The 23,276-nt window shown below is 38.7% G+C and overlaps 1 protein-coding gene across 1 annotated transcript in view; it reads right to left on the bottom strand.

Annotated features, from left to right (window-relative positions):
* LOC136874029 (15-hydroxyprostaglandin dehydrogenase [NAD(+)]) overlaps positions 1-23,276 on the bottom strand; it is a 57,459-nt gene that overhangs the window by 7,423 nt on the left and 26,760 nt on the right. The window contains exons 3-5 of the mRNA XM_067147512.2: positions 14,657-14,763; positions 7,220-7,393; positions 6,230-6,384 (exon numbers count right to left, since the gene is read on the bottom strand). Of these exons, the coding sequence (XP_067003613.2) occupies positions 6,230-6,384; positions 7,220-7,393; positions 14,657-14,763 (436 nt within the window). The remainder of the gene's footprint in view (positions 1-6,229; positions 6,385-7,219; positions 7,394-14,656; positions 14,764-23,276) is intronic.

Here is a 23,276-nt window from a genome sequence, read left to right as displayed (position 1 = left end):
GCCAAAATTTCCATATTCTACATTCCTTATTTCATGGTGTTTGGATATTTTTTTCTACCAGTGTATGATGATTTGAGACATGATTCCTTAGCCAACTTTTAACACATTTGTACTTGTATTTATGTATTAGAGATTTGGCTCATTATTGTTATAGTAAGGAAATATCCATTTCACTCCTTCCCCAAGTTCTCAAAGTGTATATTTAGAGATTCAGCCAATTTTACAGCAATCACATAGCACAACAAACAGGATCATTCTTCTTCATTTTTAAAACCGCCTTCTTGATTCACAAGAACATGGCTTGTTCAGATGCAACATTGTCCCACCTTTGATTTTACACTGTCAAATCAAATTTATTTACACATTAACAAGATACATTAAACAAAATTTAAAACACAGTTTAAGTTCTTTCACTCAAGAAAACGTGAAGGGATGTTCACTTTCCTGCCTGTCCTGGTAGCTTTGGCACCTTGCATGGGGATTCCAGGATCTGGAGACCTTGGAACAGGTACCTTGGTATTTTTTGTGGTAACGTCTAGTGTTGGGCCTTTACCTGAGTTTATAGGAGAGAAACACATCTCCAAGGGATAGATGTATTGTATTGGCCAAATGAATTCTCCAGCAGCAGTTTTCACCTTCACTACTCATACTGCATTGTCCTTCCCGGGGAACACCTCTGTTACTCTCACCAAGGGCCAGTCCATTCTCTTCACGTTGTTATTGCCGATCAGCACAACATCTCCACACTTTATCTCTTCTCTCCTCCCCTTCATGTTTCCTTTCTTGTGAACGAGTTGACCTAGATACTCTAGTCTGAATCTCTTCCTCAATTCTTCTCTCAGGCGTTGTTGGTATTGCAGCTTTTTTTTTTTTTTTGATAATGTTATCAATGGAATCGAGATCTGGCACTCCCACTCTTTTGATATCTTGTATGTACATTGAAGGTGTCAGAGCCACAAGGTGATTCTGGTCATCTGATATGTAGGTCAATGGTCTGGAATTTAGAACTGCTTATCAGTCAATAAGAATCATCATCATTTCTTCATAGTTTATGAAAGCATGGCCCAGTACCCGTCGCAACAACCTTTTGACCATGTGAACGACTTGTTCCCACCACCCACCCCACCAAGCTGCAGTGGGTGGGTTGAATCTCCATTCAATTTTCAGAACTGCTGTTTCTTTGGTTATCTTCTTCCAGTCAAGTGTCCTGAGCAAATTCTCCATTCCACAGAAGTTTGTCCCATTGTCTCTATATATAACATACTGTCTACCCCGTCTAAATATGATTAGTCTCAATGCCAAAATAAAACTGGATACAGAGAGCGAGGTAACTAGTTCAAAGTGAAGTGCCCTAACAACAGCACATGTTAAGATTACTATCCATGATTTTATATTACCTCTTAGGTGCAATGGACCCTCTAGATCAATTCCGACCACTTCAAATATGCACGCTTCGCTTACTCAAGCTTTCAGAAGTTCCAAAGGTTCTGTTTCAGCATTCTTTGATTCAAACCTTCTACATCTGAGACACTTGGCCAGAATGCAACGAATTGTCTTCCTTCCCTTGATGATCCAAAACCGTTCTCTAAGTATAGATAACAAGATCTGTACTCTTGCGTGAGAAGCTTTCAAGTACTTTTCCATTACAAGTAAGGCTGTTACCTTATGTTCAGGTGGCAACAATATGGGAAATCTAAAGTCTTCTTCATTGTTTCCTCTCACTATCTTGGTGCAAATTCTCAATAGCCCCTCTCTATCATGGAATGAATATAGTGATTTAAAGTCTGGTCTTTCTCGCATTTGAAAAGCGTCGCTCTGCACAATTCTCAGAAGTTTTATTTCTGCATTCTTTATTTCTGTTACTGATAACTTTGTCGACAGAAGCCTGTTTTCTTTACATTTGGCGTTTAAAGGAACTGAAGTACCCAAGCCATCATGCGTACAATTCTTGAATACCTCGAGAAATATTTAAGGTACCATTCTTCTTCACGTCGGGGTCACCAAAATGATGTTGGAACAACAATTAAAGTACCCGTTTCACTCCTTCCCCAAATTCTCAAACCGTATATTTAGAAATACAGCTAATTTTCACAGTAATCACATAGCACAACAAGGTACAATAGCAAGGATGTTTCAACAAATTTGGCTCTCTGTGTTAGAGGTAATAATAAATCAATCAATGAAATTGGCATATGCATGTAGTCATCAGGTGATAAGAAAAACATAACAATTTTATTTCTGATACAAAAAGGATACAAAAATGAGCAAAACATTTATATTTTATGTTAAAATTTTGTTTTTGTCACTGCATCCATGCTCATTAACATAACATATTATCAAAACTACAATCAGAGCTATAGTCTGTTCAGCAAGTCAAGAGAATCTTCCCACCAGTTATTTGAATGGCAGACATGTGCTCTGCTTGTAGGGGGAGTGACCACCTATTGTTTCTTAATCCACACACTTTGCTTAGCACAGGCAATATGTTACCCATCAGGCAGTAACATACAATCAAGGCTTTTTTGATACTACATTGCTAATGTTTAGTTACTCAAATTACGAAAATACCTTTAAGCGTTAAATCTCTTCATCACACATGAATCATGCTATCACTTAAACTGAAGTCTGGCTCCATGGCTAAATGGTTAACGTGCTGGCCTTTGGTACAGGGGTCCCAGGTCACTATCAAGACAGCAACATTGTCAGCATAACCTACAGGTATTGTATCTTCAGGCATCTCTAGTCACAGTAAGCCATTATAAGTAATGTTCCAAAGGTCTGGGTCAAGGATGGATCCTTCTGCTGCACATGCTATAATCTGTTTAATTTTTTCCACCCTCTGTATTATACAGCAGTAAGCGATCTTTCAAATAATCTTTCAATATTCTCATGAGATACTCTGGAAGCTTGTATGTTTTTTGAAGTGCTTCCAACATGTCCATCCATCTTGCTGAGTTAAAAGCATTCTTTACGTCCAAGGTAATAATAATAATAATAATAATAATAATAATAATAATAATAATAATAATAATAATAATAATTTTTTTTTGCTACTTGCTTTAAGTCGCACCAACACAAATAGGTCTTATGGCGACGATGGGACAAGGAAGGGCTAGAAGTGGGAAGGAAGCGGCCGTGGCCTTAATTAAGGTACAGCCCCAGCATTTGCCTGGTGTGAAAATGGGAAACCATGGAAAATCATTTTCAGGGCTGCCGACAGCGGGGTTCGAACCTACTATCTCCCGAATACTGGATATTGGCCGCAATTAAGCGACTGCAGCTATCGAGCTCAGTATAATAATAATGATAATGATAATGATGATAATAATAATAATAATAATAAATAATAATAATAATAATAATAATAATAATAATAATAATAATAATAATAATAATAATAATAATAATAATAATAATAATAATAAATGCCTGTAGTCTCACAGAGATGGGCTAAACTGAATGATGTTTTCCTAAATTTCATGTTCATTAAAAGATGTCACTACTATTGTTTATTAAGTTGCCACCACTGTTCTTCATTTCTAAACCAACCAATTAGCACCCAGCTCATCCCTAGAAATACTGTAAGCTTGACCTTTATGTATCTATCAAGATCTGGGACTGTGCAACGTTAAGTGAGGTTCTCCTCCCAGGGAGACGACAGATGAGGCTGGGGAAACAATAAGGTAGGAAGCAATTTGACCAAAAAAGTAAACTTTTCTGTGTGTGGTGAAGGGAAGACACCAGCGTTCCCCTCCAGCATGTAACAGTTACAGCGTGCTGCAATTACTTAGTTTTTATGGAGGAGTCTTAGCTTGTATTACCAGTATGTAGGTTTCTAGGCTGTCTGCAGATGGAGTGTAAACCCCTAAGTGTTTCTTTTTATTTTTAATTTAAGGACGTACAAGTGTGTACCCTCACTTGCCTTGTTCCCTTTTGCTTTCTGGTGACTAAGCTCTTCTAATCTCTAAATTTTGATCCTGGTTTTTGGACTTTAACTTTATTTCTGGTCTTAACCAACACATCCTCTATGTCACTGGGCATTCTGCCATATTAGGTTTTATGACAAGTCAAGTCACAGGATCATTTGTGGTGTTCAGCATCCCATTTCATTTCATTTTTGGGCTTTCAGTTAACTTTTTGTTTTCCCTTTTCTTGGCTGTCTAGTATGAGCTTCATCTCTTGTTTTTCTGGATCCTTCGACCCGTATTTAGTATGTCACCACGTATTTTGTAAGGCAGCAAGTGTCACGTAGTATAAGAGTTTGTGAGCTCATAAGGGTAATTAGAGCTATCGGAAATGTATTCTTGGCCCATTCGGCCCATTTGGAACTGTAATATCTAGGTTTGAGACCCTCTGACATGTAATTATTTGTAGCTGACGGTTTGATTCCCCTATTTTTGTAACTTTATTTTGGAAAATCTAGTTTCTTAATTTATATTTAAACAAAGTTTAAGGTTTGATTGCCCTGCTGGAGGTTAAATTTGTTAGTAGAGACTAAAGCCCCTCTTGCATCTTACTTGCCATTGAATTAGGCAGACCTGTTGGTCCAGTGAAGACTCACTAAGTCATGTGTTGTTAAATGGGAGCTTCACCCCCCCTACTGTTAAATCTTATGATATTGTAAATATCATACTTGTTCAAGTCTTGTTACAATTTGTTGTTTTTGTTTTTCTTAAAAGAGAATCAAACAAAAAAGAAAAGATAACTTTGAAAACATATTGCAAATTCAAAATTTTCTTGGTGTGGATTTGTCCAGTGTCCTGGCCCTGCCATTTCTTCCCCTCTGCTCTACAGAATTCTCATAAAACTACATTGTAATTTATTATGATCATCATCATTATTTTTTTACTGTTATTCCTTTATCCAGATGTTCCCAAGTGGGTGCAAATATACTTCTTTCCCATTTTAATATGCATAGGCAAAAAAGCTTGGGTAGAGCTTTTAAAAGTAGGGAAGACCATATGAAGATAAAGTTGGAATTCAACAGGACAAACTGGGTCAAATATTAATTTGCAGGAAGAAGAATCAGGAATTACTGGGGACAGGAATAATTTATCAAGGAAATGTTTGATGACTTTCCAAGTTCTTTGAAATTATTTAAGAGGAGACTAGATAAAAAATGACAGGGAATCTGCCACCTCGGCAGCTCTAAATGTTGATTGATTGATTGATTGATTGATTGATTGATTGATTGATTGATTGATTGATTGATTGATTGATTGATTGATTGATTGATTGATTGATTGATTGATTGATTGATTGATTGATTGATTGATTGATTGATCTTTCCATCAGTCATCTTCCATCACTATGTTGCAGTTCAGATTCTGTTGCCCAATGCTCTTATTAACCAAGTCATCCAATTGTAATATGAGTCTTATTTGGCCTCTTTTTCTATTCATTTTTAATTCCATATTTTTTTTTTCTTTTTTGTGATTGTGGGTTGATAAATAACACAAACTGATTAGAGAATCCTTGTATTTAGAGGATAAAACTACAGTTAAGTACGAAGAAAACAAAACTCATGGTTAGTAGCTGCAAGTCTCTGTGTGTTCACTGTACTACCAACTGTCGAGTGTGAAATGACATTTGTTACACAGAGTTTGTGTACACAACAGTTTTGGTGTACTGTACTCAGTCATCTGCTTAATAAGCCCAAATTCACTCATTCTGTTTTTCTGTAAAGGAATGAGGAAAGCCGTAGAATTGTGAAAGTTCGGTACTTGGTAGCATTACAGGAACCAATTAAGTAATCTTTACATCCCAGCCCACATGTATGAACAATCTCTCTCAGTACTAAAATTGCTCATGTACTTAACTTTGCACACTTTTCACAGATATTTATACCAATAACCATTCTACTCATGGAGATTTATGGACTTACAGTTTTTTTACATAATCTGACTATCCTCAGTTCACAGAGAAAATAAATATAGTACAAAATGAAATGAAATGGCATATGGCCATTAGTGCTAGGAGTGTCCGTGGACAAGTTCGGCTCGCCAAATGCAGGTCTTTTGATGTGACGCCCGTAAGCGATCTGCGTGTCGTGATGAGGATGAAATGATGATGAAGACGACACATACACTCAGCCCCGAGCCAGCGGAATTAACCAATTATGATTAAAATTCCTGATCCTGCTGGGAATCGAACCCGGGACCCCTGTGACCAAAGGCCAGCATGATAACCACTTAGCCATGGAAATGGACAATATAGTACAGTAACTTACTTTTGTTTGGGTAGAGCACCAAGTTCCCGGGCACACTCCTCTCCAAGATCGCTAGTGATCTGACGATGGCCAGCCTCAGAGATGAGAGGGGTATCTGTCACACCTGGACACATGGTGAGAACAATTACGCCAGTTCTCTCAAAGTGGAATGGCATCTGCAAAGGAAGAATGGTACTTGCATTTACTGTAAAAATGTAAATTAAAATGTACTTATCCACTTTATAATAACATGTAGGTCTACATACATTATCATATATGAATTTTAAGCTGACATGAAATATAGGGAGTTCTTTTAATAAAGATAATGATTACAGAGACAGTTCTGACCTGATTCTCATTATCCAAAGCAGTTTGGAACCCTATTTTACATAGTATACTAGGGTTATAGTTAAAATACATATTGAGTTTTACAGTGAAGAATTCATGTATCTAATTGACGGAAAATGAAGTGGATGAAGTTAATAAAATATTTGTAACAGCTCGGCTTCTTAAACAAATGATACAGGGGTTTTGATAATGCAATGTTGCAATAATTCAAATGAGAGTTCAAGTCATGCCTTCTTCTTTCAAACAGTAGGTGGTCCACTGTTTGTGAGGATCTGCAAACACACACGTAGCCATCAGAACGATTGATTCCAAATTGATTAAAATAATAACCAAATTTGCCATGACCAAAATTGAGTAATTTCAAAGCTTGGCACCAACACGTTACTTTTGCAGGCGGTTGAAAACCTCAGGGAAGAATATTTCTCTGGTGACTTGGCCTCTAGTGGAAGAAGTCCAAATGTTGTTCCATTGATGGATTACGTGATTTATTTTCTTAGCATAGCTAGGTTAATAGAAGAGGTTGTTTTTTAAATATATATATATTATATAAGAAATGGTTTAATATCGTTTAATTTGATCTTATGCATATTGTCTTATTATCTCAAAAAATTGCAAAGTATTATTAATATTATTTCAGCAAGTATTCAGTAAACTGCTACTCACCCCAAAGGAACGGCTGAGTCCTATAACAGCATGTTTGGTTGCTACATACACAGGACATCCAGCCATAGACTGCAGTCCCAAGATGGATGCAATATTCACTACCACTCCACCTTTACCGCCTTTATCCTTGCCCATATGTTCAAAGGCAAGCATAGTTCCTCTAGCCACAGCAGTCTAGAAGGAAACAAGAACCATCCAATTTAAATAAAGTGATAACCAACAAACAAAAGAAAGGGTAACTGGAATAATAGGGAATACCTCTCTTTCCAAATGAATGTAATGATGTTTACGATGACATTATGAACTGGGGAGAAGATGAGGAGGAGTTTCAACAGGTGAATGTACTGAATAGAAGGATTGAACAATGGGGATTAAGAACCAATGTGGAGAAGAGAGGAATAATGATGAGTAGAGGAAGTAAGAACAGGGAAAGGAGCTATCAGAATTGGAGACAAGAAACTGAAAAAAGTAGAACACTTCAAATACTTGGGAAGCGAATCAACAGTAAATGGAAAACTGGATACAGAAATTAGTAGAAGGCTACAACTGGGGAGTGCCTCCTACCAACAGGTACAGAGATTAATATGGAATAAATATGTACCAATGAAGGCTAAAGAAGTAATGTACAAGGGATGTCTCTTACCTATAATGACATATGCAGTAGAAAACTGGACAATGACTCAGAGAGATGAGAGTAGAGTAAAGGCAGCTAAAATGAAATTCCCAAAGTGTATGGTACAGAAAGTAGCTTCCGTGGCTCAGGCGGCAGCACGCCAGCCTCTCACCGCTGGGTTCGATGGTTCAAATCCTGGTTACTCCATGTTCGATTTGTGGTGGACAAAGTGGAGGTGAGACAGGTTTTTCTCCAGGTACTCTGATTTTCCCTATCATATTTCATTCCAGCAATACACTCCAATATCATTTCATTTCATCTGTCATCATTAATCATTGGCCCAGAGGAGTGCGACAGGCTTCGGCAGCTGGCACAATTCCTATCCTCGCTGCTAGATGGGGGCTTCATTCATTCATTCATTCATTCATTCATTCATTCCATTCCTGACCCAGTCGAATGACTGGAAACAGGCTGTGGATATTCATTCATGGTACAGAAAACAAGGAGGGATAGAGTGAGAAAAGAAGATATATGTGCAAAAACTACACGATAAACTTGAACAGAACAGACTGAGATGATCTGGACATGTCAAGCAGATGAAAGAAGAAAGACTGCCAAGATGAGCACTGGAAAGACAGATGACAGGGAATTAAGGAAGAGGAAGACCAAGATTATGATGGATGAACTCTGTGAAGAAGAGCATTGGATAACAGAACTTGGACTGAAACACAGAGTTGGATGAAGAATGATGAAGAGAGAGGACGAAGTGGAGAGGAAGCATATTTGCTCCCACTCGGTGTCAGCTAGTAAAAGGAAATGATGATGGTGGTGGTGATGATGATGATGATGATGATGATGATGATGATGACAACCTCTCTTTCCCAGTTCCACAAGTCCAGAGAATGAGGAGCAAGTATAATTTATTATAAATTACTGCTGATACTTGCATTAATTAAATTGAACATAACAAAGACAAAATGAAAGAGCATGCAACTAAATAAATAATTATCTAAATTGAGAAATTACAAATGTAACTAAAGAGAACTTCTGTTAATAAGAAAGTACATGCTGACATTCATCAATGCTTTACATTGATAATTAATAACAAGTAAGGTATTCTACAATTTTTAAATGGGTATTAATGATTATAATAAAAAATAAGATTAAATTTATAAGAAATGCTGCAAATTAAATTTATCTGCTTTCAATTTAATGAGAAGTGGTCTATCATAGACTTCAAACATGTTATGCAATTTAGAGTTTCTAGAATACCAATTCACATGCTGTTCTATGGTTGTAACCATAGGCTACATATTACACTTTTCCTTCTTCCAATTTTCTATCATATTTCCCTCATAAAATAAGATAATTTTGTTATTCTATCTGGCCTAGACCATTCCCCCAGCCCTCTTTTCCCTTCTTGTTTCCCTTTCTGAACTCCCTTTCATTACTTTTTTATTTCACAGAATTAGTCTTAGGTTTGTTTGATACTAGAGTCTACAAAGATATCTCCCTCTGCATCCTTAACCTTACAAACCTCTTTTATACACATCTCCCTACATCTGCCAGTAAACTGCTGCCTCAATAATATCTCATTCTTAACTTGTGAAGAAAGTAGATTCGATACCTCATCAACCCAAAGAGAAGCAAGCACCTTTACTGTTTGTATCCAAATTTAATTCATCTCGTTCCCAAACTTGGAGTCATAGCAGTACTCATTCAAGATGGCCACTGTGCTTGATGTCCATCAAAAGCAGTCTACTGTTATAGAGTTCCTGCTGTGTTGTAAGTATGAGACCACAGGAAACATCCACAAGAGGTTGTAGTGGCAGACTGCACATCACACAAACACTTGACAATGTGCAGTACATAAACAACATGGTTATTGACAACAAACATGTAGTCAAATCACAATTAGCAGGATGTTTTGCTGCTGTGCAACAAAGTTCAAGCACATGTCAGTCAAGTAACAAAGAACACTATCCATAAACTGGAACCGACACCATTGCCGCGTTCACATTACAGCCCTGACTTAGAACACCCGGATTAACATTTTTTGTCAACTGAAGGACTCTCTTCATGGAAGGAGGTTTTGTAGATAATGACTCTCTACTCATAGTTGCTTCACGGTCACTTAGAATTGCTGAAATGGACTTTTACCATGCAGGTATATATACAATCATTAGTAGATGGAATAAGAGAGCAGGGTGGATATTATATAAAGAAGTGACATTGTGTGCCTAATGAATATAGCTATATACCACACTGTAAAAATAACAAAGGTTTAAAATACAACGTTTATATTGTTTTCATAAAAACATGCATAGAATACTTTTTTTTATAAAAGGTGACGTTGGGTAATTTTGGTGTTAAATTTTGTACTTTTTCATTACAAAAATTTAAGAATCTTGTAGTTATTTAAAACTGGCCAGCAATTTTCCAGAAATTTTGTGATTAATTCTACTGAGCCAGAGCATCAATTTTATGGCAATAATTCAGTGAATATTGCCTTAAATTAATAATTAATAACAAGGAAGGCATACTACAATTTAAACAAGTACAGTGGAACCTTGGATTGCGAGCATAATTCGTTCCGGCAATATGCTTGTAATCCAAAGCGCTCATATATCAAAGCAAGTTTTCCCATAAGATACAATTGAAACGCGGATGATTCGTCCACAACACAAAAATATTTACTCCCATACGATTTCTAAAACAAAATATAAAACAAACTAAAGTGCACTTTTCCTTACAATAGAATCATTGTTGGTGTGAGGGAGACGAGAGATGATATGAGAAGAGTTACTGTGTAGCATGAATTTCACTAAGGGAATCACTGCTGTCTGCTGGTTCACTAGAATTGTTTTCTTTTCATGCAACTTTAATGAGGAACCTGTCCAATAACTGTTGCTTTTGCCTCTTTTTGAGGATTTCACGAAAATATGACATTGCATTGTCGTTGAACTGATTCGTTGCTCGCCTTATTCGGGTGGCGTTTTTCTACAAAATTGTGCACCATTCCCCACAGTTTGCACTTCTCCTGAATCTCGGTTGAAGTGAGAGATTTCATGGACTTTTCCTCCTCCTCTTCCCCGGACGAGATCTCCATAACTTCCTCCTGTTGTTCACGATGCAGGACCATCAGTTCGTTGGTGGTCAGTTCCTAGCTATGTTCTTCCACCAGCTCTTGAATGTCCTTGTCATTCACCTCCAGATCCATAGTCTTCCCTAAGGACACAATTTCAACGGCAATCGGCGGCTCATTGTCACCAACAATCCCCTCAAAGTAACGTCCAAGGACACAGTGAGGCCACAGCTTTCCTCAAGCGGAAGTGAGAGTTCTCTTGGTGACTCCATCGCATACTTTATTGATGATCTTCAGGCTGTTCATGATGGGGAAATGATTTCTCCCAAACTCTCAAAGGGTAAGGTTTGTTTCTTCAGTCACTTCGAAGCATCACTGAAATGTGTATAGCTTCATGAAGTTCGAAGTGAGCTGCTGATCCATAGGCTGGAGTAGTGGAGTAGTGTTGGGAGGAAGGAACTTAACCTTAACGAACTTGAATTCCTCCAGCAAGTCGTCCTTAAGGCCTCAAGACCTGGAGAGTGAGCAGGAGCATTGTCCATAACCAGCAAAACTTTGAGCGGCAGATTATTTTCTGAAACGTATGTCTTCACAACAGGACCAAAGATCTCGTTCATCCATTCAACAAATGAACAGGCGAGGGGAAAACGTAGGCACACGTGACGCTCGTATTGCAGAACCTCACTTGCTTATCAAGGTACAATTTGTTTAAAATATTTGCTCGTCTTGCAAAACACCTGTAGACCAAGTTACTCACATTCCGAAGTTTCACTGTATTACATGAATATAACAGAAGAACAAGTGCTTCCTGAGAACTGGTCTATCATAGTCATATTATGTAATCTAGACTGAAGAGATTAAATAATAATAATAATAATAATAATAATAATAATAATAATAATAATAATAATAATAATAATAATAATAATAATAATAATAATAATAATAATAATAATATTTCTTTTTATATTAAGGAGAAGAATTGTTATGGATTCTACTATTAGCCAGCACCAAATATTTAAAAAAAAAGGAAGAAAGTGCTGTATGGGGAAATAAAAAATGTAAGGCTAATTTAACGGTACAAAAAATACACAAAAAGCGTACAACCTGGCAACCCTAGTAGGCCTACACATGCACGATACGGCTGTTGATAACTCTGTCTGCATGTTGCTTTTGAACAAGTATGTCCCCTAAAGAACTCATTCTACGTTAAAATTGTCTTTCTGAAAAGTTTTGGAGTAAGAGTCGTATTTCAATTCTACTGTGTAGTGTCTTTTGCATCCTCAACTAAGTCACTCTTCCTCTCCATTTTTTCCTACACATTTCATTGCACTAACTTTACTATACTTTCTGAAGGTAAACATCATCTTATTTGGGATAGTCTGGTGAATGTTTGTGTTTATTTTTGTGTTGTTTATGTCCCTTATCTGGTAAAGACAAATTCCACATTTTTCTCAAATTTTTGTGCTTTGTATATTGTGTTTTGAAAATTCACCACTTGGGACATTTGGTAAGGGACACAATATTTTCTGTCCTAGAAGTCAGTTGCTGAAGATGACAATATTCACAATAGAAAGTACTCTAACTGGGTAATAGATAAGGGTTCTTTCCTAATTCATAAACATATTGAAGGAACTACTGCATAACTGTGAGTATGGTCTTTTTTATTTTATTTTATTTATTTTTTTGCTAGTGGTTAAGAGGTTGCACTAATACTGTACATTGAAGGTTTTTGATGATACAAGGAGGGGAAAGGGCTAGGATTGAGAAGGTAGTGGCCACTGCCTTAATTAAGGCACAGCCCTAGAATTTGCCTCGTGTGAAAATGGGAAACCAAGAAAAGCCATCTTCAGTGCTGCCAACGGTGAGGTTCAAACTTACCATTTCCCGAGTGCAAGCTCACAACTACACAACCCTAACTGAATGGCCATTTCACTTGGTACCACTGTGTTATATCTTCTAAAGAAGCAGCTGCAATGTAAATCCACTCTATGCATTGGAACGCCACTGGAATATGTTTTTCAATGCTAGCACCACATTGCATCTGGATACTGGAGCTAATGGCTAGGGACAATCGAAATGTTAGTAAATAGAAATCATTTTATTATGAGCAAAATGAACTACTGATGCAGAAATACCCATATTTTTGAATAATTTTTGTACAGTCCAACACTTGTCTTTTGTTAACACTTTTTGATAATAGTCACCAATATCTCTGCCTGAGCAGGCACAAGATGTCTACTTTGCAACAGTTGAAGAGTTGCTATACATCTATGTATGAAAGCCTCAAAAATTTATCATCGAACACCTCTCTTAGTTCTACATGGCACTGATGTAAGGTTCTGGCACAAGGAACAGCAGTTTGCACACATGTCTGCTGTTCAACTTTTTTTACATCCAACTTGGAGCACGGTTCGTAGCACACTAATGTATTGTAAACTAGGAACCAATGCATGCAAATGTCATCTGTCAGTGACATTCAGTAAAGAGGGACACATGTTTTTAAACATATATACAGTTCAGGATTTACCATGCTTTCACATGTTTGTAAGATTTAATGTGGTTGTCCTGACTTATGCAACAACCTCTGTAAGTAAAGAAAGGGACAAATTAAGTCATATAGAGAAAGACAGGAACATTGAAATGAACACTTAACAAGATAAAACACACTGATGAGTCAGTGTGCAAATTGAGAGCAACAAAAAGAGGAGTTGAGGACAAACATGAAAACACAAAATGACAAGAACAATTCCCACATCTACAAATAGATGGGCTTCATTCTTGTCAGTCCAATAATTCTTCTACATTCATTTCTTCTCAGCCTTCCAATGAGCTCATTTCTACTTGCCAACTTTATCAGGAGGACAGGCATTCACACCGATGAAGATGCAAAGACTTTCCTTCTTCTTTTGTGTTTTCTCTTGCCTACTCTTTCAGTTACTCCCTCCTCCTACACTGACTTGTGTTCCTATTCATGTTCCTGTCTTTCAGTATGTGACTCAACTGGGCAACATGTTTCATTTCAAAATGTGTAATGATTTCAACTTTATTAACTGTCTTATAATTTTTAATGGTAGAAAGATAATAATATAAAGTTGGAATTTAAGAGGACAAATTGGGAAAATTTTACTTCTATAGGAAGAGGTGTTAGGGATTGGCATAATTTATCAAGTAAAATGTTTGATAAATTTCTAAATTATTTGAAATAATTTAAGAAAATATTATTTAAACAGCTAAAGGGAATCTGCCACCTAGGTGACAGCCCTAAATGCAGATCATTGATTGATTGATTGATTGATTGATTGATTGATTGATTGATTGATTGATTGATTGATTGATTGATTGATTGATTGATCATCAGTATGTAATGTTTCCAAGAAAATGTATTTTTCTTACCACTGAGTGAACAACTGCACAGTTAAGGTCAAGTAGCTGTCAGCTTGCATTCCGGAGATGGTGGGTTCGAATCCCACTGTCGGTAGCTTTGAAGATGGCTTTCCCTGGTTTCAAGTTTTCACACTAGGCAAATGCTATTATGGCCATGGATGCTTCCTTCCCCATCCTAGACCTTTCCTATCCCGTCATCACAATAAGACCTATCTGTGTCAGTGCGATGTAAAGGAAATTGAAAAAAAAAAAAATCTTACCCTGTATTCCATACATAGATTAATATGAGCCACCAGCGAAATTTAAGCAAGAGTACCCTTTAACATTGCAGGGTATTGCTGAGTGTACTTACCACATTAATGGCAATTTCAAGTTCCCAACGGGCATCATCTAAGATTCCAGCATTGTTGATAACAATGTCAAGTCCCTTAAATGTTTCAATAGTCTTCTTGAAAGCAGCTGTAAATAATAATAATAATAATAATAATAATAATAATAATAATAATAATAATAATAATAATAATAATAAGAAGAAGAAGAAGAAGAAGAAGAAGAAGAAGAAGAAGAAGAAGAAGAAGAAGAAATAGTTTATTTATCCTGGCAAAGTTGGAAACAGTTGTCCCTGTCGTACACTTAACCAGTAACATAATTGGAATGATAAATGATTAATTACAAATCATTTAAAGGTAACCTAACACAAACTTAAAAACTATTTAGAACTACTGAAATATAGCTAACTGTAAGTACTTATACATTAAAAGTTATAAAAGTCAAAGGAAAAAGCACTATATTACAGAAAATAAGTACAATTTTGAGGATATACATAAACAACTAAATTGTAAAAATAAGACGAGATTTACAAAAGAAACTATAATTATCTGTGAAATAAAAGTTACTCTTGTACTGTGAGTATCCACCTAAGTTGAGAAAGGTACAGGGAAGGGATAAAGTAGACGGCGGGGGGAAGAGGATGTACTCTGACATCTTGTGACAGATTCACGAATTGCATTATCTGTGAAGGAAGTGCCATATATTGAGGACTTTTGATTGGGTATGGTAAGAATATGCATGTTCTGTACTCTTGTGATTTCTTATGTGGTGCAAAGAGAGATTATAGAAACGTTCTTTAATGTAAGAAGGAGAATTTAAATTAAAAATTTAACTGTAGTAAGGTTAGGCAGTGAAGATTATGTCTATCTTGTAGACGGAGCCAAGTTTGGTGTAGGATGATGTGACATGGTCTGTGTATTCGAGGTTGCAAATTAACCTTGTGCATGCATTTTGCGAGCGCTGTAACTTCTGTGGTGATACATCAGTGCAGTCAAATATTTCAGAGTAATCAAGAATTGGTATTACTAGCATTTCAACTAAACTCTTTTAAGTTTAAAGGGAAATATAAATTTGAGCTTGCTGAAAGTATGCAGTGATGGAAATACTTGCCTGCAAGTTGATACCATATATGCGGACCAGGATAGATGTTCATCTAGAGTGATTCAGAGATTGTTTTTATTTTTTCCTGGAAGTTATGACTATGTTCTGTATCCGTGTCACTGGGAGAGTTGCACAATCTGCTTTGGATAATAGCCTTGGACTGGCTTTAAGGATTGTTTGGGATTTGCCAGGGTTAAGAGACAGTCCATGTTTTACTGCCCCGTTGTTTACTGATTCGAGATTTAAATTTAATTTCTCCGTTGTTTATAAAATATCATCCAGTCTACAATGGATGTACAGTTGCATGTCATCTGCATATATGTGATGTCTGCTGTATCTAAGAGATTTCGAGAGATCATTGGTATACAGTGAAAACATAAGAGGCACTAGTGTAGAACCTTGAGGAACTCCTGTTTCCAAGCACCACCACAAGGAAGATTGGCAATCTTTGTTGATAACACATTGCTGCCGACCACATAAAAAGTAATCCATCCAGTTCAGGATGCTATTTGAAAAACCTAATAGGTAAAATTTTGACAGTTACAAATCACGGTCTACAGAATTAAATGTCTTGCAGAAGTTGAGGAGTACCATTAGTGTTGTCTGTCTTTTGTCCATTGCTTGTCTTATGTCATCAACCACTTTAAGTAAGGTAGTACACATGCTATGATTACTACGAAAATCTGATTATAATGTGTCTAGAGCAGAGGTGCTCACGGCAGGCATACCGTCCCGCAGGCACATAGCACTGTAAGCGGGTGGGCAGGCAGGCGATGAGCGTATGCTCTACATCACAGGCCACAGGCCATGAAGTTTGGGCAAAGTTCTCCCGGTCACTCTCAATCACCGAGTTTAAAATGGAGGCAGAAAATAATGAAAGAAAGAGGGATGAAATCCACGTCACTGGGGAGTTTTCGTTGCAATGAGAAGCCCCATTTCCTACTTCCAGACACATAACAATCGAGGAATATTTATTATAATGGTAGGCACCTTCCCTACAGCCAGTGAAAATTGAGTTGTGCTGTTATCAATATAATGACAGGCCCCTTTTCCTAATGCCAGTCAGATTACTGCCACTCACACCGAGTTGGTGAGTTTCCATTATAATAGCAGGCCACTATGCCTAATGTCAAGCACATTTTAGATGGGTAAATTTGTTTATAATGGCGAGTACCCTAGCCTACAACCAAAGATAAAGTTGAAGCTGAAGATACAGTTGGAATTCAAGAGGACAAACTGGGGCAAATATTCATTTATAGGAAGGGGAGTTAGGGATTGGAATAACTTACCAAGGGAGACGTTCAATAAATTTCCAATTTCTTTGAAATCATTTAGGAAAAGGCTAGGAAAGCAACAGATAGGAAATCTGCCACCTGGGCGACTGCCCTAAATGCAGATCAGTATTTGTTGATTTGATAACACAATCGGGTAAAGGAGTTTTGAAAAATATTGCATGTTCCCTAGCCTTCTGCCAGTCAAATCGAGAGGGAAAATAATTATAATGGTACACAGGATTTGGAGAAAGACCCCATTCATACTGCCAGTTAAAGTCGATGTGGGGGGGCACTGATTACAATAGCAGACGCCCCCCTGCTGAGAGTCATTATAGATTTGTAAAGTATTAATTACAAAGGCACGCACACCCTTTCTGGATCGCTACAAATCGACTTCAATGTATAAATATAGATCGACATACGAAAGTATGAACATTTTTACATTCATTTGAAGATTAACTGCTCTGAAAGGTACACAATATCGACAAAAGGATTGTAGGCCTACGATAAAATGCCATGTTTATTGGTCTAAATGGCTGGTCCTATGATATGTTCTCGTATCTAATCTATTTATGGGTAAGATTAAATTTAAAATGTTGAATACGGTGAAATTTGGGCAGTGAATTACTTTTCGGACACATACGTGACTGCTAAAGCATAGAATTTGGTACACATAAAGCTACTGCATGAGCCAAGGTTCACGTAGACCTTGATGATCCTATATTTCGGATAAGTGAATCAAACTACCAATTATACATGTAGAAAGTGTAAAAAATACGCACAATCCAGAAATAGAGCCAAATTTAACATATAAGGGATAGAGATAGACAAAAAGTCATAGGACTAAAGTTGAAGATCACTCGAAATTGAATCAAGAATGTGCCATCCATTTTGTGATACGACTTACCGTTTAGGCACCAAATACCTCAAAAGGAAGGTCTGCACCGTCTTTAAAATTGCGTCCATATTTTGATATTTTTGGGGGGTAAAATATAAATATTTTAAACATCTCGTAATTTTTCCATTGGTTACAGGCTAAAAGCTATAATTTTGCTAAATTTCAATTTTCAAGCTCGTTTGGCAGATTATGCCGCCATCTTGATATGGGAGAGGGGACTAAAAATTAGGACTTTCAGGAAACTTTTAAGCCCATGAAACCCATAGGTTATCATTTAGGATAAATATATCTGACTGCATTCTTATGCTGAGCCTCAAATTTCAGACTCCCAGTGTGGCCCCTCAGGTCATTTTGAAAATTTTCTACTTTTCTAGGGATCCTGAAGTCATCAGCTCCTCTGATACCAATTTTTAAGTTTCTAGGATGCTTGGAAGTGCCTCATTAATTTCCATCTATTATTTTTATATACCACTCCCCCCTCGCCCCCACCCTGATGGGGGCTGAACTTGGACATTAAAAAATTCCGAGCATCATTATTCATTTCAGCGAGCCCGAAAAGTATGGATTCAACACTACTTTTGATGATTTTAATATTTCACACCCCTTGCCCCCCTCCCCCGCCCCTAAGGGTTCCTGAGCTGTCCTACCCCCACGTGGTTTGTCTCCTGATACTAAAAATCTGGAGTATACAATTCTACCTCGGCGACACCAAAAACTATGTATTCGACACTATTTTCGTTTAATTTTATATATAAATCGCCCCTCGCCCCCCACCCCAAATAGGGCTGAATTTTGACTTTATAAAAAAATCCGGGATGTCACTATTCATCTCAGTGACCCCAAAAAGTATGGATTTGACACTATTTTCTTTAATTTGTATATCTCAGCCCCCTCGCCCCCTGCCCCTAAGGGTTCCTGGGCTGTCTTTACCTCCACATGGTTTGTCACACGATACTAAAAATCCGGAGTGTACAATTCACCTCGGTGACCCCGAAAACTATGTATTCAACACTATTTTTATTTAATTTTCAATATCACTCCCCCTTTGCCCCCCACCCAAAAGGGAGCTGAACTTTGACTTTTAAAAGATTGGGAGTGTCACTATTCATCTCAGCAATTCCGAAAACTGTGGATTCAACACTTTTTTTCGATTATTTTAATACCTTGTGATACGACTTACCGTTTAGCTACGTAAGCATACCAAGTTTTATTTGAAATTGTTCCAGTGGTTTAGGAGGAGATGTGTCATTTACACACATACACACATACATCCATTTTTATACACTGACTGACAGAGCAAATGCAACACCAAGAAGGAGTGGTCAGAACTTTATGCCAATTGCAGGGTAGACTGATGTCACTGAGGTATGCTCATGATGTGAAATGCGCCGCTGTGCTGCGCACGTAGCGAACGATAAATGGGACACGGCGTTGGCGAATGGCCCACTTCGTACCGTGATTTCTCAGCCGACAGTCATTGTAGAACGTGTTGTCGTGTGCCACAGGACACGTGTATAGCTAAGAATGCCAGGCCGCCGTCAACGAAGGCATTTCCAGCAGACAGACGACTTTACGAGGGGTATGGTGATCGGGCTGAGAAGGGCAGGTTGGTCGCTTCGTCAAATCGCAGCCGATACCCATAGGGATGTGTCCACGGTGCAGCGCCTGTGGCGAAGATGGTTGGCGCAGGGACATGTGGCACGTGCGAGGGGTCCAGGCGCAGCCCGAGTGACGTCAGCACGCGAGGATCGGCGCATCCGCCGCCAAGCGGTGGCAGCCCCGCACGCCACGTCAACCGTCATTCTTCAGCATGTGCAAGACACCCTGGCTGTTCCAATATCGACCACAACAATTTCCCGTCGATTGGTTGAAGGAGGCCTGCACTCCCGGCGTCCGCTCAGAAGACTACCATTGACTCCACAGCATAGACGTGCACGCCTGGCATGGTGCCGGGCTAGAGCGACTTGGATGAGGGAATGGCGGAACGTCGTGTTCTCCGATGAGTCACGCTTCTGTTCTGTCAGTGATAGTCACCGCAGACGAGTGTGGCGTCGGCGTGGAGAAAGGTCAAATCCGGCAGTAACTGTGGAGCGCCCTACCGCTAGACAACGCGGCATCATGGTTTGGGGCGCTATTGCGTATGATTCCACGTCACCTCTAGTGCGTATTCAAGGCACGTTAAATGCCCACCGCTACGTGCAGCATGTGCTGCGGCCGGTGGCACTCCTGTACCTTCAGGGGCTGCCCAATGCTCTGTTTCAGCAGGATAATGCCCGCCCACACACTGCTCGCATCTCCCAACAGGCTCTACGAGGTGTACAGATGCTTCCGTGGCCAGCGTACTCTCCGGATCTCTCACCAATCGAACACGTGTGGGATCTCATTGGACGCCGTTTGCAAACTCTGCCCCAGCCTCGTACGGACGACCAACTGTGGCAAATGGTTGACAGAGAATGGAGAACCATCCCTCAGGACACCATCCGCACTCTTATTGACTCTGTACCTCGACGTGTTTCTGCGTGCATCGCCGCTCGCGGTGGTCCTACATCCTACTGAGTCGATGCCGTGCGCATTGTGTAACCTGCATATCGGTTTGAAATAAACATCAATTATTCGTCCGTGCCGTCTCTGTTTTTTCCCCAACTTTCATCCCTTTCGAACCACTCCTCCTTGGTGTTGCATTGTCACTGTCAGTCAGTGTATATAGTAAGATTGTGCCATTTTATATTGTGCCGAATGTATTTATTTTTTCAGTTTAATTTTTTTTTTTTTTTAATGTGTTCAATATAACATTTTTCTCAAACCCTCAGTAAACAATTCAACAAAATGCAATACTGAAAACCAACTGATTTAGTAGGTAGGCCTATTTTACACATCTTGCTTTATTATTCTCTCACTAACATACTGAATGTCAGTGACTCCTTCTAGATCTTTACTCATGATGAAACCAACACCGTTCCTCATCTCTTTGTCATTTCCATGTCAATACAGTGTATACTGTTTCCTTAATTTCTTCATTCCTTTCTCTCTCCATTTTGTTTCACTCAGCCCCAGTATCATTAATTTCCTCCTTTCCATGAGGTCCACTAGTTCTTCACATTTTCCTGTGAGACTGAGGAAGTTGATGGTCCCAATCCGTGTTAGTCTCTTCGAGGAATTTTGCATTTTGCAAGACTCTGTCTCTCATCAGGCCATAAACCATCATCCCTGACATGAGTCTGCTCATGCTGGCATCTTAATTTAGTTGATAAATGCATTCCGAGGCTCTTATTTGTTTTGAAAGCAACTACAAACAACCTCTCTTACTGGCTTGCTAGGCCTAATGTAATTGAGGATTTTCTTTTGGGTTTTACTCCCTTAGCCTTTGAGGATCCCTCCTCATCCCACAAGGCAGTGGGTTCCATCTGTACTACCCTCAGAAGAATGGGTTGCCTCATCCACCAGCTCCACCATACCGAATCATATTCTCCGCTTTTGCTGCCGTTGAGGTCTTCACTCGTTACCCTGAGCTGGGGCCCTTTACCAGATGTTACACACTGGGTCAGCGTGCCCTGGGACTCATATAGGCAGGGGTGCCACTCCCTGGGCAGGACTGCCTCTAAGAGGGTCCCTACCTCTAACCTGCAAATTTCCAACCATCAGGCAGGTTGTCTCTTTCAGATTTTATTTGAAAAAGAAAATTCAACCCATGGTATTTCAAGTCAGGGAGTATAAATGGTGTCTAAAAATTGCCAATGAATTTTTCAATGCAGAGTCTGCTATGGTCCAGGATTTGTTTATTCTTAGGAAGTTCAGCGTCTCCTTATGATTATATTTATAAAATCCTCCTATATTTTCTTTTGTAAAGTGATAACCGTCAATACGGAATGAGATTCATAACTTGCATCCTTATGATTATCCCTCTAACAACAATCATAAGGCCAACGACTTCCCATTTTGTAATTTCATACTTCTTTCCGAGATCCTTAACCCTTTCTTTCTGGCGTAGCGAGTATGGTGGTGTGACCCTCTGGACGTGAGCAGCGGGTGGTTCACCGAGCCCGCTGTACAGGAAACTTGTCTTGCTCTGCTCTCCAGTCCGCAGTTGGCTCATGACGTGAGGAGAGGACAAGCAGAGTTTAAAAGTATTTTATTTTATTTGTAATGCATATTTGGTGAAATGTTTATGAGTATATTTTTAGCAGTTTTCATCCTCCTTGCACAGAACTGTTATGATACTCGTGTTAGAAAATAGCTGAAAGAAACTTAACATGCTAGCATTGTCCACTAAACTTTCTGGAATTAGTTGCATCAAAATTATGTTTCTTCAGTTTCAGGTTCTACTTTTCCAATTTAGTTTTTTGTTCAGATGTTCAGGCACCTGATCTTCAACCTCACTATATTCATCTTCATTTGAATCAATGAAGTCTGCTGACCTTTCAGACGATGAAGCAGTAACTGAGGTAGAAAACATGCCTGAAGCATAAGGTGTGATTGAAGCCATTCCGTCACCAGAATCAGATGACAAATTACTATCATCATCATCTTCTACAAAGTTACTACCCAATATAAGGGCAAGAGCTTCCTCTGCAGTATATCCTTCCTCCGTCATCAAGCCTTTCACAATTTCACAGCGATTGAAAGCTAAGTCAAGAAGCACAAGTACGTCAGCACAGGGGAGCAACTAGGCGTGAAGTGAGTAACATACCAGACACATTGCTTTCATTTTCGAACTGGTTACTCCTGTCATCTGGTGATCATAGCCATAACTATAGATGCCCAAGACAGCCACGAGAGACCTCCAAGGCCAAACTTTCACAGCAGTCTATTGTAGTGAAACAGAAAACAGCCTAAAGACATGCAACTTGTACAGCAGTCAACTGGCTATGAGGCATGGCTCCAGAATGACTACTACAGCAGTCCACTGGGTATGCGGCATAGGTACCACCCGACAGCTACAGCAGTCAACCGAAGTGAAAGGGTTAATGTATCATTCATATATGGCCTTTTTCTCCTCACACACTAATTGAGGCTGCTGTTCATTTTCCTCTAATCTTACAGTGGGATCAGTCACCTTTCGCCTGGTTGATGACAACAATATCAGCTCGTCTTGTGGATCCATTTGTGGAAATACATCCTACTTCTTCATAGATCTCCAAGTGATGTTGTTTATGGAGGCTACCAGTAATCAGTGTGTTTCTGTGGTGGTTGGTAGTGTGATGTGTTGTTTGTAAATGAAGATGTGCATTAAGATGAACGCTAACATACACCTGGAGCTAGAGGAGTTGAGTCGTTTAGTTTCAAAACCAGATAAGTCACAAATACAAAAAGTTTCAGGAGTCATATAAAACTCTACTGCATGAAAGACGTAAACCTTAAAACTCTGGCAA

Source organism: Anabrus simplex, chromosome 5 (genome assembly GCF_040414725.1).
Source record: "Anabrus simplex isolate iqAnaSimp1 chromosome 5, ASM4041472v1, whole genome shotgun sequence".
NCBI lineage: Eukaryota > Metazoa > Arthropoda > Insecta > Orthoptera > Tettigoniidae > Anabrus > Anabrus simplex.
This window is presented reverse-complemented; position numbering and strand designations above follow the sequence as displayed.